General features: G+C 41.4%; 1 protein-coding gene across 1 annotated transcript in view; it reads left to right on the top strand.

Annotated features, from left to right (window-relative positions):
• Positions 1–587: 587 nt before the first annotated feature.
• Positions 588–15,324, top strand: part of LOC124267700 (atrial natriuretic peptide receptor 2-like) — a 30,692-nt gene continuing 15,955 nt past the window's right edge. Inside the window, 3 exon segments of the mRNA XM_046702683.1 lie at positions 588–1,036; positions 14,219–14,328; positions 15,168–15,302. Of these exon segments, the coding sequence (XP_046558639.1) occupies positions 834–1,036; positions 14,219–14,328; positions 15,168–15,302 (448 nt within the window). The 5' untranslated portion in view covers positions 588–833.

Below are 15,324 nucleotides of genomic sequence, written 5' to 3'. Positions count from 1 at the left end.
GCTGAATACGACTAGATGACCAACAATCTGTATTGGTCGCTGTGGGCGACTTAACTAGCCTATGTAGTCATGGGTTTGTTGATTGTATGTCTGTTCCCTGATGGTGTTGGGCGTTGCTCATATCTATCACTGGTTTATCTGGTTCAGACGTATCACGAGACCGTGTACAAGAAGGATATTGTAAAACATGACGAAGACAACACTTCACAGTCGGTCAACATTTAAACACGTACATGCCTAACTACGTGCAACTATGCGAATAATGCAGGTGACATTTCATAAATGTAGAGCACAGTTTAATTTTGCTTGCGCAAGAAGATCGTCCTGGGGCCAGTTGTACAATATCAATCCTTGAGTGATATCTGTAAATTTTCTAGACGTTGACGACTGCCGTTTTACTTAATAATAATCCAGAATGCCTGGGTGTATTCCAAACATGAACACACCAAATATTCCCAACTGTCATTCTCATCTCTCCAGGCAATGAAAGTGTCATGGTTGTACGCCTAAGTGCGCCTCCATTCCTTTGTCTGATTGGTCCACTCGACATGACGTCATCAGGTAGATGCAGAAACGGAAACGGTAGTGACACTTTTGGACCACTGTCCGAAATTCCCTAACCATTCATATAGTGGTCACTCCGTCTGGTGTCATCCCCCGGGTCATCAGGCTGTAACAGTCTTGAATTAGCCGGTTTGTCACCCTTCCCGCCATGAGTGATGTATGAGAACAAGCAGACGACTTGTCATCATTGCGCTAGAAGCAGCTTCTGTTGTGTGTTACCTGCCAGATGAACGGTGTACAGCCAGGCTCGGGCTGGTAGACCAGGGACAATGTACACCTGGGGAGTGTTCCTCCTTCTCCCCATCCTCCTGCTACACACCCCCAGCGTCCAGGGGGACAAGCGAGAGTTCAGAATTGCCTGGATGGCACCAAAGAGGGAGTACAACAAGTTCAGTGCTGCCACAACTGTAAATGCTTTAAAGTTGGCTTTGTATTCCATTGGGCGAAAATATCTTAGAGGACATCCTATACGGTAAGTTGGACGATTTGGTTTCCATCTACGTAATACCCAACAGTCAACCCATGGTAGCATCACTTTGTCAATATTTTTGCTCGTTTCATTTTCTCGTTAAGAAATACTCTCAGGTTAAACCAAATTGCATATCCTGTTTTCATTTTTTTTGCCAACACGGTATATGAATTATTTGTTTACTGTATGATCTCATTGTAGGAAAATCATTAATTTAAAATCCCATTTCTTTATTCGTTTATTCAGGAGAACAATGTAAATAAAAGTTTAAGAAGACAGTAGAAACGCTATTTGGCATGTATGTTATATGATGTTTTTCCGTAAAATACAAAACAACAAATTACTAATCAAATGATAACTTTGAAAATACTACAACATTTTATTTCAAGTGCAAATATGTGTTTTATTAGGGTACATATTTGTTGCGGATAGATTATTTGACCAATAGATTATTTCTTTTTCGTCATAATATCTTGAATTTGCCTATTTATTTAAAGAAGCTTCTTCGTTTAAGGTAAATTTTATGATGTCGGATGATATAAACAAACAAAATATAAATCCTAACAGATGTGTCATTAACATTCAAAGAAAACATATCCACGGTGTTTGAAATGAAAAACATGTTAAATAATTCCCACATATTTTCTTACGTCCCGCTGAAGAAAGTTATGTAGGAAACAGTCACAAAGACGTTCACACAAACCACAACAATCTGTATCTAAAATACCCATGACTAAGTTTATTCTCCCATGCCATACCCTCCACATAAACGTCGATTCATCATGGAGAAGACACCTACAGTGTCTTACGCTGACCGATTATGTAACCGGCTCCCACACAATACAGCGACACCGGCGATGACTGTACCATGACTATCACTGTATAGAAACGTAATGACGATCTCATATATGTGTGTCATAGGCAATTTCATACGTATGTTCTAGTTAAAGCACGTGTAGGTAGGTATTCTCCTAGCGCTTGCTATCGGTACAACACATACAATGGCTATATCCGTTGAGCAGGCCTAGCCTGGAAATTAGGCGTATACAAGTGAATTGTTCTATATTATTCAATCCGTATGTGTGGGATAACTGTGTTTTGGAATGAACGTTTCGTATTTGGTGAGGACGATGTAGCAGGTTATGGTTTTATTACTTCCCAAACAGAATTCCTGTATCTATTATTACCATGCATGTGGAACCATGTACAGCATCCCATCATAAAGTACGTGGAGAGAGCTTTCATGACCTGAAAAATTGGAACAACGACAGGGTTGTACATTTTGCCTTATTCTTTTAACTCGGTGTTGATATTTTTCTTCTAAATCCTAAACAACAGAGAAACACGTAAACAGTATGTGAACTAACAAACAAACAATAAATCACTTGTTCTTCAGAGTAAAGATTACTGTTCATGTCTTAATTCATTCAAGTGCCCCTGGGGTGGAAACACCACTGTTCAACACTGCATCTCACATGTCTCGCACACACACATACACCCTTCAGCCATTTTCCCCCAAGAATAAACCGTCTCTGGGACCAAGACAGTTGAAAGCTTTGTTTGACAACCTAATGTTGAAGTTTGAACGATTAATTGCACATTGTACAAACCCATATTTCATATGCCTCTTAATTTGGAATTTTTATTGCCCCAAGAATCGCATGTACAAGGCACTCAAGCTGTTTTCTAATATGACGGCAAATCTATTGTTCTTGTTCACACATTAGCGTGTCATCTGGCTCGTGATTAATGAGTTACCTGCACATAAGTTTTTGTAATCATGGCGTGACGAATCTTCCTATTGTTTAGTGTATATTCTGTCCTCACAATCACTGGTGCAGCAAGCCTGCAGTGTCAACTGATGCAGCAAGCCTGCAGTATCAACTGATGCAGCAAGCCTGCAGTATCAACCAAACAGAATCAAATATGACAGCATAATCAAATATAATCTTCTTCTTAAAACATTATGGTTAAATATCATAACATGAAACTTGAATATTATTACCTGAAACAAGTTCAATGAAACGTTAAGTTATGACAATAACTAAGTCTTTTCACATCATGAATTAACTGATACTTTACTACGGCGTACTGTTACTGAGCCATGTATATTTAAAGGATTCCGTGTCACTAGCAATGAATTAAATTGATCTGCGGAACTAATCATTTGCCAATTTCTACATTAAGCGTGGACAGAAAAGAATCGTTTATTACGTCTTCAATCGAAGTGTATCTTTGTATAATTCTGAAAAAAATGAAAAGTTCACTGTTAAATTGAGGAAACATGTTGCAAAAATTAACAGTGTCGGTATTCGGTGTTCGATTGATCTTGAGTGGCCAACATACACAATAATACTGTTGATTCAAATCCAACTATTGGCCAGTTGATGGTCAGTGGCTTGTCCAAACCATACCCGTATTTGTACGTTTCCTAAGTGGTAATGTATTACATCTTCATCACCTTGGACGCTATCAGCTATCAAACTACGCTATCAAAGTACGCTAATCCATAGAAATCCCCCGAAACTGTGCTGTCACACAACGGCAAAATAAGTAAAAAGCAAAATATAATTATGTTTCAAAACTTTACAAAATTTTACTGGCTCGCTCGTAAGATGAATTCGAGAGCACGATAGAGAACTACGTTTCCGCTATTTGAACGTTAATTCCATGTGCAAGAACAGCTATATCACCACAGAACATGGCTGGTAGGTGTGTTCGGATCAATGTAAAGAAAGATTATTTTTCACCGCTTCTGCCATTATTCCAAAATATAGTCCACATCTGGTAAAACTGCAAATTCTCTTTTCGGGCAATTACTTTTATGAACGTCTGATAACTGCTATTACTCTTTCCCTCTTAATCCGGACAGGATTCGTTCTGGTGTCCCGATAAACAAGGTTTCCCTTTGGTGACGAGGGGTAATATGTTTGTTGACCTGTGTCATCCACGTGACAGACACATCGTCCTGGTAACAGGAAGGTCAGAAGGAGGAGGATGTTTACATGTCTATATATATTCCAGAGGACTTCATGTCAGTGTGGCGGCCCCTCGCCTTCGCCCACGGCCATTTTGAATTGACGCCCATGGCTACATATTGTCTGTATTTAAGCCTGAAACAAGGATCTGCCAGTCAGTGCAGCGCTCTTTCTTTGTCTCGAGGGGAATATTACTTAATTTTGTGTCTGTCGTGTAATGATGTGACTACATTGCATGTACATGAACAATACTGTTCCGTGTGTCGAAAAATTTCCATAGAGAAAAATGTACAACAGGGATCGGCCGCCTTTGTCTCGGGGTCCGGCCAACCATTGTATCGTGAAGGGAGTGAAACGTTAAATCCACGTTTCTGTACTTCAGGCATTTCATTTTCAACCAGGAAAAAAATGTCAAATAAGAAACATACAAGACTGAAAGAAATGTTACCTGTTGCGGATGTTTTGTTCGTTATGGACAGAAATGTGGAATATTCAGCTGTGGACTTGTAAACAAAATACACGAGATGACATGAGCGTAGGGTCGTCTTTAACAGCCACCGTTCCCAACATGAAGTAACCACGACAGTTATGTCAACAATGACCTACATACTCTTCCCGTCCCATATCTAGTTAACCTTCTCGGATCTCACATATCTTAGTTTATACCTTCTCCTGCCTTAGTCGGATTATGGCTTTCCGTCTCGTGAATATACTTCTGGTCTCGCAATCCATGCGCTTTCTCGTCTCGTGCTATCGCTTTCTTCTTTATAGTTCTTGTCTCCTGCCTTAATCTTAAGGCCTACGATACCCTAATCAGCCACCAAACCATGTCTTGACGGGACTTAATGTTCAGCCCAAGAGAAATCAGGTGCGAATTCCACTGTACTGGTTAAAATCGTTGTCTATAAAACATTCAAAGCGAGTGTTTTAAGGACTCACCTGTATAGGCGTTACAGATAATGCTCGATAGTAATACCAGAATATTGGCCCCTGCCTTAATCTTAAGGCATGGTGGGGGCGTGGTGGGCGAACTGTCTAAAGCGCCAGGCTAGTGATCCAGTGAGTTTGAGGTGACGGGATCGAGCTCACCTGTGATCGGGTGTAAAAACCTTGGAGTCAGCTGTGTGTGTAGACTCTTTCAGTGTTGTCACAACCCCTAGTGTACAGTACACAACCCTGTGCATTTAAAGGAACCCACGAATCCGTTGGTATATGACCAGATGGTGACCACGTGAATACGTGCAAACACCTAGTTGCGGGTACAGCAACGTGCAGTAAACTTAGACAAAGTACTGTGACTATGTGTGTACCTCATAAGGATGGGAAAGCCACACTAACTAGTGGCTGCAAGAGTTGTATGATCCCCAGGGAGTTGAGATTGCTAATACGACGTGCTGTTGAGATTGACATCCAGTGATCGAGGGAAAAACAAAGCGCCTTTGAGCAGCTGAGCTGAGCTGGATATCAGCGCTATACAAATAGCATGTATGAATGTAGAATATGCATCTAAACAATGCATATGTTGCTTGCAATCAGACGTGGTGTCCACATATTGTGCCGTGGTTCCCTTCATAAAACATATGGCTGCCATATGTAAAACCTTAGTCACTTTAACTGTAGTTACGTTAATCTTCCTATATTGATGGTGTAGATGAAGGGCAGGTTAAAGGTCACAGTGCTGCATGTCAAGGTAAAACCCGTGACCCTCCTGGTGTTGCCTTGGCAACGCACTCACTACATGCAGTTTGTGTGTTTGTGTGTTTGTTTGTTTGTGTGTGTGTGTGTGTGTGTGTGTGTGTGTGTGTGTGTGTGTGTGTGTGTGTGTGTGTGTGTGTGTGTGTGTGTGTGTGTGTGTGTGTGTGTGTGTGTGTGTGTGTGTGTGTGTTGGGGGATGGGGGGTGGAGAAACCAAGCACTCTCCTATTTTCACTGACCACTATTCAGCTGCGTGGAAACAGTTCAGTCTTGACCAAGCAACTGACGTCCCGGTCCGTCTTATTACCAACGTACATTGGTACGTATCCACTCTTATTATGGCAAACCGGGGGTTGATATTGAGATCACCGCCTACAGCGTCTGGGCACTATAAGTTGCAATCAACCGACAGGTGCCGCAAAACAGGAGCTGCAGCCGACATAAAAAAAACACTACTTACGTCATTTCAATGACATTAACGTCGCCCGCATCATATCCTTTGGGACTACTACTACAGGAGACAAATACATCATTCCCGCAAACTAGTTCTGTAAGAGAGGCCCTTGACGTGAGGGGCGTATACCCTCGCCTACAGTGGACTACTCATCACGCCGGAGTCCGTCGGTCTAGCGTTCATCTCCTGATGTGAACTGTTTGATGTGGGGTTGACTGGGTACATGACTGCTATTTCTGGTGATGTGACGTAACAGAGGTACGCCACAAGATGGATTGGGTCAATACTTCCAGCCGGATGATGCTGTACATGAGGGGATAAGAGAGAAATGGAGAATCATGTACATGTTGCATGTGATTTATGTAACCTTGTCCTCGTCTGTGCTGGTTATTTATACCACACGCTACCCACTTGCATAGCTCCAGCCTACCACGTCGGATTCTCCATGGAGTTGTTTCACAGGCCACAGAAGCCACAGGGGCAAAAGAAGTGATTTGCAGAGAATTTATCTGTCGTGCTTATATTGTCCATTGCCATTGTCCTCGGTATTGGTGTTCACGTATTGCTTGCTGCCCAATCTTTGTTTCTTTTAGAAATAATATGAATTTAGACCATACGCTGAGTGTCCAGGTTGCGTCTGAAAGTAACCAAGCAGATGAAACCAGGGCCTCTCCTACCTGTGTCCCCACTGCTCAAGTCCCCACCTCCTCCCAGCCTCCTACCTGTGTCCCCACTGCCCCACCCCCAGCCTCCCTACCTGTGTCCCCACTGCCCCACCCCCAGCCTCCTACCTGTGTCCCCACTGCACTTCTTTCAGCTTCCTACCACTGCCTCTCTTTCAGTTACCAACCTGCCTCCCTAATGCCTTGACGTGATCGATGAAGGGTCAGTATTTGCACATTATATCATATATACGTTCATATGCTATGGAGATTGACCCCCTATTCTTCTACTTAACTAGCCGATATCACTTCAGTGTATACATCTCTACACGTCATGTAGATGACGCTAAATGCAGCAGTTTGTCTTCGTCTCTCATAAATAATTATAAGTATTCGAAAAGCCTTGAATTCCTAATCCACATAGTTTCCCACAAAGACGCATTGTCTAAAGCTTTAGTAAACAGCCCGATGAAACCTTCCTGGAAAGAAAGTGACGCATTTGAAAAATAAATTTCATCATAAACATGTTAATTCATGAATATTAAGTGACACTGCATTTATAATGTGCCCCTTTACGTGAACCCCACCACGAGGCATGGCCTGTGTTACTGTAACTTTCCGGCCTGCACACTGAGCCAACATGGCAGGTGATGACGAGCGCCCCATAATGAGCTCAAAATCCGCTGTGGAATGGAAAAGAAAAGTGAAGAAATTCGTACTGGTGAAACTCCTTGTTTCATTTTAATGTTGTCTTTAGCAATATATCATTGTCATAGCGTCAGCTCGAGGGCGACAGGTGAAGTGCCAGGTGCGCTTTCCTTCAACCTAACCATCACGTAATTACTTGATAATTAGGGTTGATTAGTGTTTTCGGCTATACATGTCAACGTTCTACTTGCGTTAAACCCGTATTGCCGGTATCCTCAGATTGAACAAAATAAATAATACCACAAACAGAACAACATTCAACATCTAGGTAATCGTTTAGGGGAAAAAATGAATGTATGTAATGTATGTATGTATATGTATGTATGTGTGTATGTATGTATGTATGTATGTATGTATGTATGTATGTATGTATGTATGTATGTATGTATGTATGTATGTATGTATGTATGTATGTATGTATGTATGTATGTATGTATGTATGTGTGTATGTATGTATGTATGTATGTATGTATGTATGTATGCATGTGCATGTATGTATGTATGTATGTATGTGTATGTATGCATGTATGCATGATCCCGTATGTATGTATGTATGCATGTATGTATGTATGTATGTATGTATGTATGTATGTATGTATGTATGTATGTATGTATGTGTATGTGTATGTGTATGTATGTATGTATGTATGTATGTATGCATGTGTGTATGTAATGTATGTATGTATGTATGTATGTATGTATGTATGTATGTATGTATGTATGTATGTATGTCTACAGGAGGCAAATATTATCATTCCCGCAACCAGTTCTAAGAGCCCTTTGACGTGGGGAGGGGCGTATACCTCGCCTACAGTGGACTACTCATCACGCCGGAGTCCGTCGGTCTGAAGCGTTCATCCCCGATGAACTGTTTGATGTGGGGCTGGACTGGGCACATGACTGCTATTTCGGTGATGTGACGTAACAGAGGTACGCCAAGATGGACGTCAATACTCCAGCCGGATTATTGTACATGAGGGGATAAGAGAGAAAATGGAGAATCATGTACATGTTGCATGCGATTTATTATGTAACCCTTGTCCCCGTCTGTGCTGGCTATTTTATACCACACGCCACCACTTCAGAGAGTATAGCTCCAGCCTACCACGTCGGATTCTCCATGGAGTTGTTCTCACAGGCTGGCCAAAAGCCACAGGGCAAAAGAAGTGATTTGCAGAGAATTTATCTGTCGTGCTTGCACATTGTCCATTGCCATTGTCCTCGGTATTGGTAAGTTCACGTATTGCTTTGCTGGCCCAATCTTTTAGTTTCAAAATAATATAATTTAGACCATACGCTGAGTGTCCAGTTGCGTCTGAAAGTAACCAAGCAGATGAAGCCAGGGCCTCTCCCTATCTGTGTCCCCAATTTCGCCCCACCCCCAGCCTCCTACCTGTGTCCCCTTAATTCGCCCCACCCCCAGCCTCCTACTCCAGTCCCCACTCGTTCCCCACCCCCAGCCTCCTACCTGTGTCCCCACTCGCACTTCTTCTTCAGCTTCCTACCACTGCCTCTTTCAGTTACCAACCTGTTCTCAATGCCTGGACGTGATCGGGATGAAGGGTCAGCATTTGCATACATATATATCATATATATATATATATACTATATATATACCCCCTATTCTACTACTTCACTAGCCCATGTCACTTCAGTATATACATATATATATCGTCATATCGATGACGCTTAAATGCAGTAGCTTATATCGTATATCATATATAATTATTAGTATTCGAAAAGCCTTTGAATTCTAACCGCCGACAGTTTCTACAAAGACGTACTATCTAAAGCCGAGTAAACAGCCCGATGAAACCTTCCCCAAGAAAGTGATTTATCGGCGCCAATATTATATCATAAACATGTTAATTCCAGCATATTGATAAGTGACACTGCATTTATAATGTGCCCCTTTTACGTGAACCCCACCACGAGGCATGGCCTGTGTTATCAGAATCTTTCCGGCCTGCACACTGCTCCAACATGGCAGGTGATGACGAGCGCCCCATAATGGTTCTTCAAAATCCGCTGTGGAATGGAAAAGAAAAGTGAAGAAATTCGTACAAGTGAAACTCCTTGTTTCATTTTAATGTTGTCTTTAGCAATATATCATTGTCATAGCGACCAGCTCGAGGGCGACAAGGTGAAGCGCCAGGGTGCAAGGTTCCTTCAACCCTAACCATCAATGCGAATACTTGATGAATGAGGAAGGATTTAAAGCTTTCGCCTATACATGTCAACGTTCTAATTTGCTTTAAACCCGCTATTGCCGGTATCCTCAGATTGATCAGTAAAATAAATGTATGTATGTATGTATGTATGTATGTATGTATGTATGTATGTATGTATGTATGTATGTGTGTATGTATGTATGTATGTATGTATGTATGTATGTATGTATGTATGTATGTATGTATGTATGTATGTATGTATGTATGTATGTATGTATGTATGTATGTATGTATGTATGTATGTATGTATGTATGTATGTGATGTATGTATGTCATGTATGTATATGTATGTATGTATGTATGTATGTATGTATGTATGTATGTATGTATGTATGTATGTATGTATGTATGTATGTATGTATGTGTATGTATGTATGTATGTATGTATGTATGTATGTATGTATGTATGTATGTATGTATGTATGTATGTATGTATGTATGTATGTATGTATGTATGTATGTATGTATGTATGTATGTATGTATGTATGTATGCATGTGTATGTAAGCGTTCGCTCGTCATGCCAAAGGTATGTAGGTTCGATTCCCCACATGTGTACAACTTGTGAAGCCCATTTCTATGTATCCCCGCCCTGATATTGCTGGAATATTGCTAAAAACGGTGTAAAACCATACTTAGTCAGTCCAGTGTATGTATGTATGCATGCATGTATGTATGTATGTGTGTATGTATGTATGTGTGTATGTATGTATGTATGTATGTATGTATGTATGTATGTATGTATGTATGTGCGTGTGTGCGTGCGTGCGTGCGTGCGTGCGTGCGTGCGTGCATGTATGTATGTATATGCGAGTATGTCTATCTGTATGTTTGTCTGCCTGTACGTCCGTACTTAAAGTAAAGGGAGTTTGGGGGACAATGTACAAGTACAGTATGACCAGAAATTATTGAGAATTTTAGGAATATGTTTAATTGGATTTCTAGTATAAACAACATTGACCAGCTATCAAGTGCTTGGTTTCATTCAAGAGAGATAACTCCATTAATCCTTTTTCATTAGTTTGTGAAGAGTTATCCCCTTTGTAATATAACAAGGACATCAGATCAGGTAAAGTGATTTCAAGTAGAACAGCTAGGCATCCCTTTGTCCACTGTTTATCGTGTTTTGAAAAATATTACGAATGGATATGGCATTGAGAACCAGGGAGGCGCAGGTAGGCCCAGAAAATTGACTGTCGGTGAAGGGGGCGGTTTGGTATTCTTGTTTCTAAAAACAAACGAAGGAGTTTAGAAAACTTAAGGCTGGATATGATTGATAGAGGAACTGTGGCTGTCTGTAAGGAGACAATTAGAACTGAGCTGCATGCAATGGGTTGGCAGAAAAGTCGAGGAATTCCATCACCGATCATGAAACCTGAACAAAAGGAGCAAAGGTTGAACTGGTGCTTACAGCATAGAAATTTTAACTGTGACAATGTGATTTTCTCAGATGAAAGTTCTGTGTGGCTTTTTCCTAGTACACTGAAATTTTGGACCAAACAAACTGAAAAACCTTTGTATCAGCGCCCAAAGTACAGTCCGAAATTTAACGTGAGGGGTGGCATATCTGTGTTAAGGGCAACGCCCCTCTGTGTATTGAAGGGAACATGAACAGTGATGCTTGTGAAGGCATGGAAGTTGATATATTAGCTTTGTGGTTGTTGGTCTTGGGGCTGTGACACGCGAAAAGTAGCTAAATCGATTAGGCGTCTCACTTTGTATGCTGGCGATTTTGTGCCTGACTCTGAAGATGTGAGTTCGAATCTCTTGATGGGACTCAACCCAACAAAAGAACTAGAATCTGTACTTTACGGAGAAAGTGTAATCCCAAATATAACATGTTACATCTTCCTAAATGGCATTGTGCATGCATTGCGTCTCCTAAAGTTCATTCGTTCCGGAAATATTAGGGGTAACTTGATAACTAGTGTGAGAGACGTGAGCAGCGTCCCTCGCTTTCGGAGGAGATGATACGCTGTCAACCGTGCCACGTACAACCTGATCTTACAGGTATTGTACAACAAATACAGGTTGATTTACGCCAATCTGAACCCTGACTACCACGACGGTCCTACAGGTGTCCTACAGGTGTCTGCGATGAAGGGCATTTGTTTTTCTGGAATGGTCCCCTATGTTGTATTAACTATGATGCCAGATGCACTGACAGACGTAGATTACTCGGGTTCTGAGACTAAGCATGTCGTGTTTGGTTTAGATAGATATGAATATTTCTTTTTGAAAACATTTATGTGTATGTTTTGGTTTACTTACCCACCAGCAATGGGGTGTCGGGCCAGCCTTGAATGTGACACGTACAGCTGACACTTATGGCGTATGTGTGACAAGCAGGACACAGAGGGGAGTTCAGGGCTTCTCAGAATTGTTTCGTTTGTGCGAATTATCCCTTTAAGGCGTTCAGTTTCTTCTTTATGGCAGATGTAAAGGACCAAGCTGCTCCGTGACATGAAACAGCTTTTTGAGATGCCTTTGAGTCGCGATATTCTACTATATGTTTTCGATATGTTTTGGAAGTACACACTCATAACAACTGGAAACAAGAGATGAGCTGTATGGTGACCCGGTGAATGGTCTGCGCTGTTAGTTAGAGATAGTCATTGAACCCCACCCCACCCCCAGCTGGATGACACTAAGATCACTAAGATCCATTAGGAAATGTAAGGGATACATCTGTTTACGAATCGCTATATCTGTCTGCCATAAACGATTTCAAAATCTTTACTAAGGCCTTTAATGTTTTAACCCTGATCCAAAACGTTTGAGCAAGATTCAGACAGTTTTTGAAATATCACCAACAGCCTCGTTGTCGCGCTTGCTGAACATCACCCATCGTGATAACAAGCAGATTGTCAATCTCCTCGGGTCGTTCACAGAAGACATGTTGGCCATCCAATGTACATTGCAGGTTCAGCGCGGTTCATACAGGAAATAACAAAGACCTGGACGGAAAACAATATGCGGATTACAGAGGGCGTGGCGGTAGTGTTGGCAATAACTTCACATCCCACTGTATGTTTTCCAATAAAACAATCTAAATGTCAGCGACGCCCAACTGATGCTCATATTTAACCTGTTGAAACTTCTGACAACAACTGTCGTATCCAGTCCACACTATTCCGCTGCGAATGTGATATCTGTCATCTCTCTGGTAGGCAACATGAAGTTTATGTCACATTAGCAGTCATACAATGGCCATATTTTGTAAAAATGAAATAAAAAAATAGAATTCCATGAAATCTTTCAAAATGAAAACATCCAATGCCTTTGTTTTCAAGAATATAATTTAACTTAAGTTATAATTTTCAAATTCGTAATTTTGTTGTGATCTATTTGCTCAAGCGCTAAATATTCCACAGTTATACGAATAGAATGAAGTCGCGAGCGAGTAAACAAAAAGTCGTTGGTAAATTCAAAACGAAATTCACACACACACACGCGCACGCACACACACACATACGCACAAAATGAGAGTTTGGCATTCCAGCTATAGAACGGCCGTGAGACTCATGTTGGAGAAAAGTTGAAAGTGGCACAGATCTGAGATGTCTACTGGAAACACATGAACACGAGTCTGTGAGGAGACACCTAGAAACTCACAATCAAATTCACTCCTAATCAATGATCATTGGCTCGTCTAAAAGACGACTGGATTCCCCTTGCCCATAAGGCTGTGCGTCAGTAAAGACATCAAATATTTAAACCATTCAGGTTGGGGGGATAACCACAGAGTAAGTCAATACGATTAGGAAAATTTTAATTAGTATAGTAAGTAGTTTGTAGAAACTTCAGGAAGTAAGTAAGTAATTAAGGCAAGAATTTAATTTGTAAGTGGGCCAATCATTTTGTGAGTCAGTATGGCAAGAAAAGTAATAAGTGTAAACTGATGTAAGAAGGAAGGAAGAATGGCAAGCAGGAAGTCTATAAAGTAAGTTGTAAGTTTGTACGTAAGACACAACGTTAGTACGTATGGCGGTGCAGGTGCGCGTTTAACACATCAAGTTGAAGCGCTCTGAAAACAGATGAAGACGTTACGACATACTGTATACACTTGTACAATAATTGCACACTCTTGTAGGGTTCTATACGTTAAACATGGGCGGACTGGGTTGGGAGGGTTCAATGCAAAATTTATCTGTCTACCATACTCAGGCCCACGTAAAGTCCAGGGTTGTCATGCGAGTTAGTGATTGTCCGGGCGAAGAAACAAGGACTTTCCTGATGTTCATTAGACTCTATTCATTGAGCGTGTCAGGGAAAACCTACTCAGCTGAAAAGTCAATTTGGAAACGGTTTCGCTGAAACTGGACATTTTGACATGATGTCGCCTGCAAAATAACAGTTATGTGAGCTCGCTTAGATGTATCTCGCAGTATTAAAACATCCGATTCTGTTTGGTTAATGTTTCTATTTAATGACCAAACATCTATTTCCGTGTGTCCAGGGTGAAATGGTATGACAGTGACTGCAACTCCAAGGCCGCTCTCACCTCCGCCGTCGACGCCAAGAGCACGTTTGACCCACATCTCTTCCTTGGACCCCCGTGTTCCGCAGGTAGGACGCGCTATAGTGAGATAGCCATGTTTAACGGGTCTGTATTTATGTAAACTGCAGTGAGTGAGGCTAATTTTACGTCGCACACAGTCATATTCCAGCTACATGGCGGCAGTCTGTAAATAATCGAGCCTGGACCAGAAAATCCAGTGATCAACATCATGAGCATCGATCTACGCATTTGGGATACGATGACACGTGTCAACCAAGTCAGCGAACCTGATCACCCGATCCCTTTAGTCACCTCTTACGACAAGCATGGCTTACTGAAGATCCATTCTAACCCGGATCTGTTAACTGTAGCAAGACGATCCCCATGATAAACATTCAGAATGATGACATTGCAGAACTTTCTTTCTGATTTCTGATTACTTCTTTCATTATTGCACTTTCATAAAGATAAGAATGGAACAATGTGAAGAGTTTATTAAAAAAGAGTTTGAACAGTCTCTTGTCTATATCTTTGCGATCGTGTTACTCGCCGGCGTTATATGGCCTATGGTATGTGAGAGCATACAGTCATGTGGTATATTGGAATTACCATTACCACCGAGCGGGAGTACATTCAGTCAACTCGAAATAAAAAAATTGTCAAGGCATTTAGGACGACTGAAAACATACAATTTGAATATTCAAATTTACATTTGATAGAACATAACACTAAAAGTGATGTCAAATATTGCATCTAATGCTACAAGCTACATTGGATGGACATAGTAGTTTCCTAGTTTATCAATGTTTCCTTGTTTTACTGTGTAGAGTAAAAGCAACGAATTATACACTTTCTCAGCCCATAACGTCTTTCCTGCGTTTACGTTTACCACCCTCTGTACCCCCAGGCATGCGTCCCGTGGCTCAGCTGGCGTCCCACTGGAACATCCCCGTCTTCGGCTGGGTCTCCAACGACCACGACCTCAGAGACAGGAGCATCTACTCTACCCTCATCAGACTTCTCGGACCCCTGAACCAGTTCTGTAAGTATACGCAGCTCTCCAC

The sequence above is a fragment of the Haliotis rubra genome, unplaced genomic scaffold (genome assembly GCF_003918875.1).
Source record: "Haliotis rubra isolate DU_JTF1 unplaced genomic scaffold, ASM391887v1 Scf133, whole genome shotgun sequence".
Lineage (NCBI taxonomy): Eukaryota > Metazoa > Mollusca > Gastropoda > Lepetellida > Haliotidae > Haliotis > Haliotis rubra.
The sequence above is the reverse complement of the archived record's forward strand: the minus strand, read 5'-3'. Positions and strand labels throughout refer to the sequence as shown.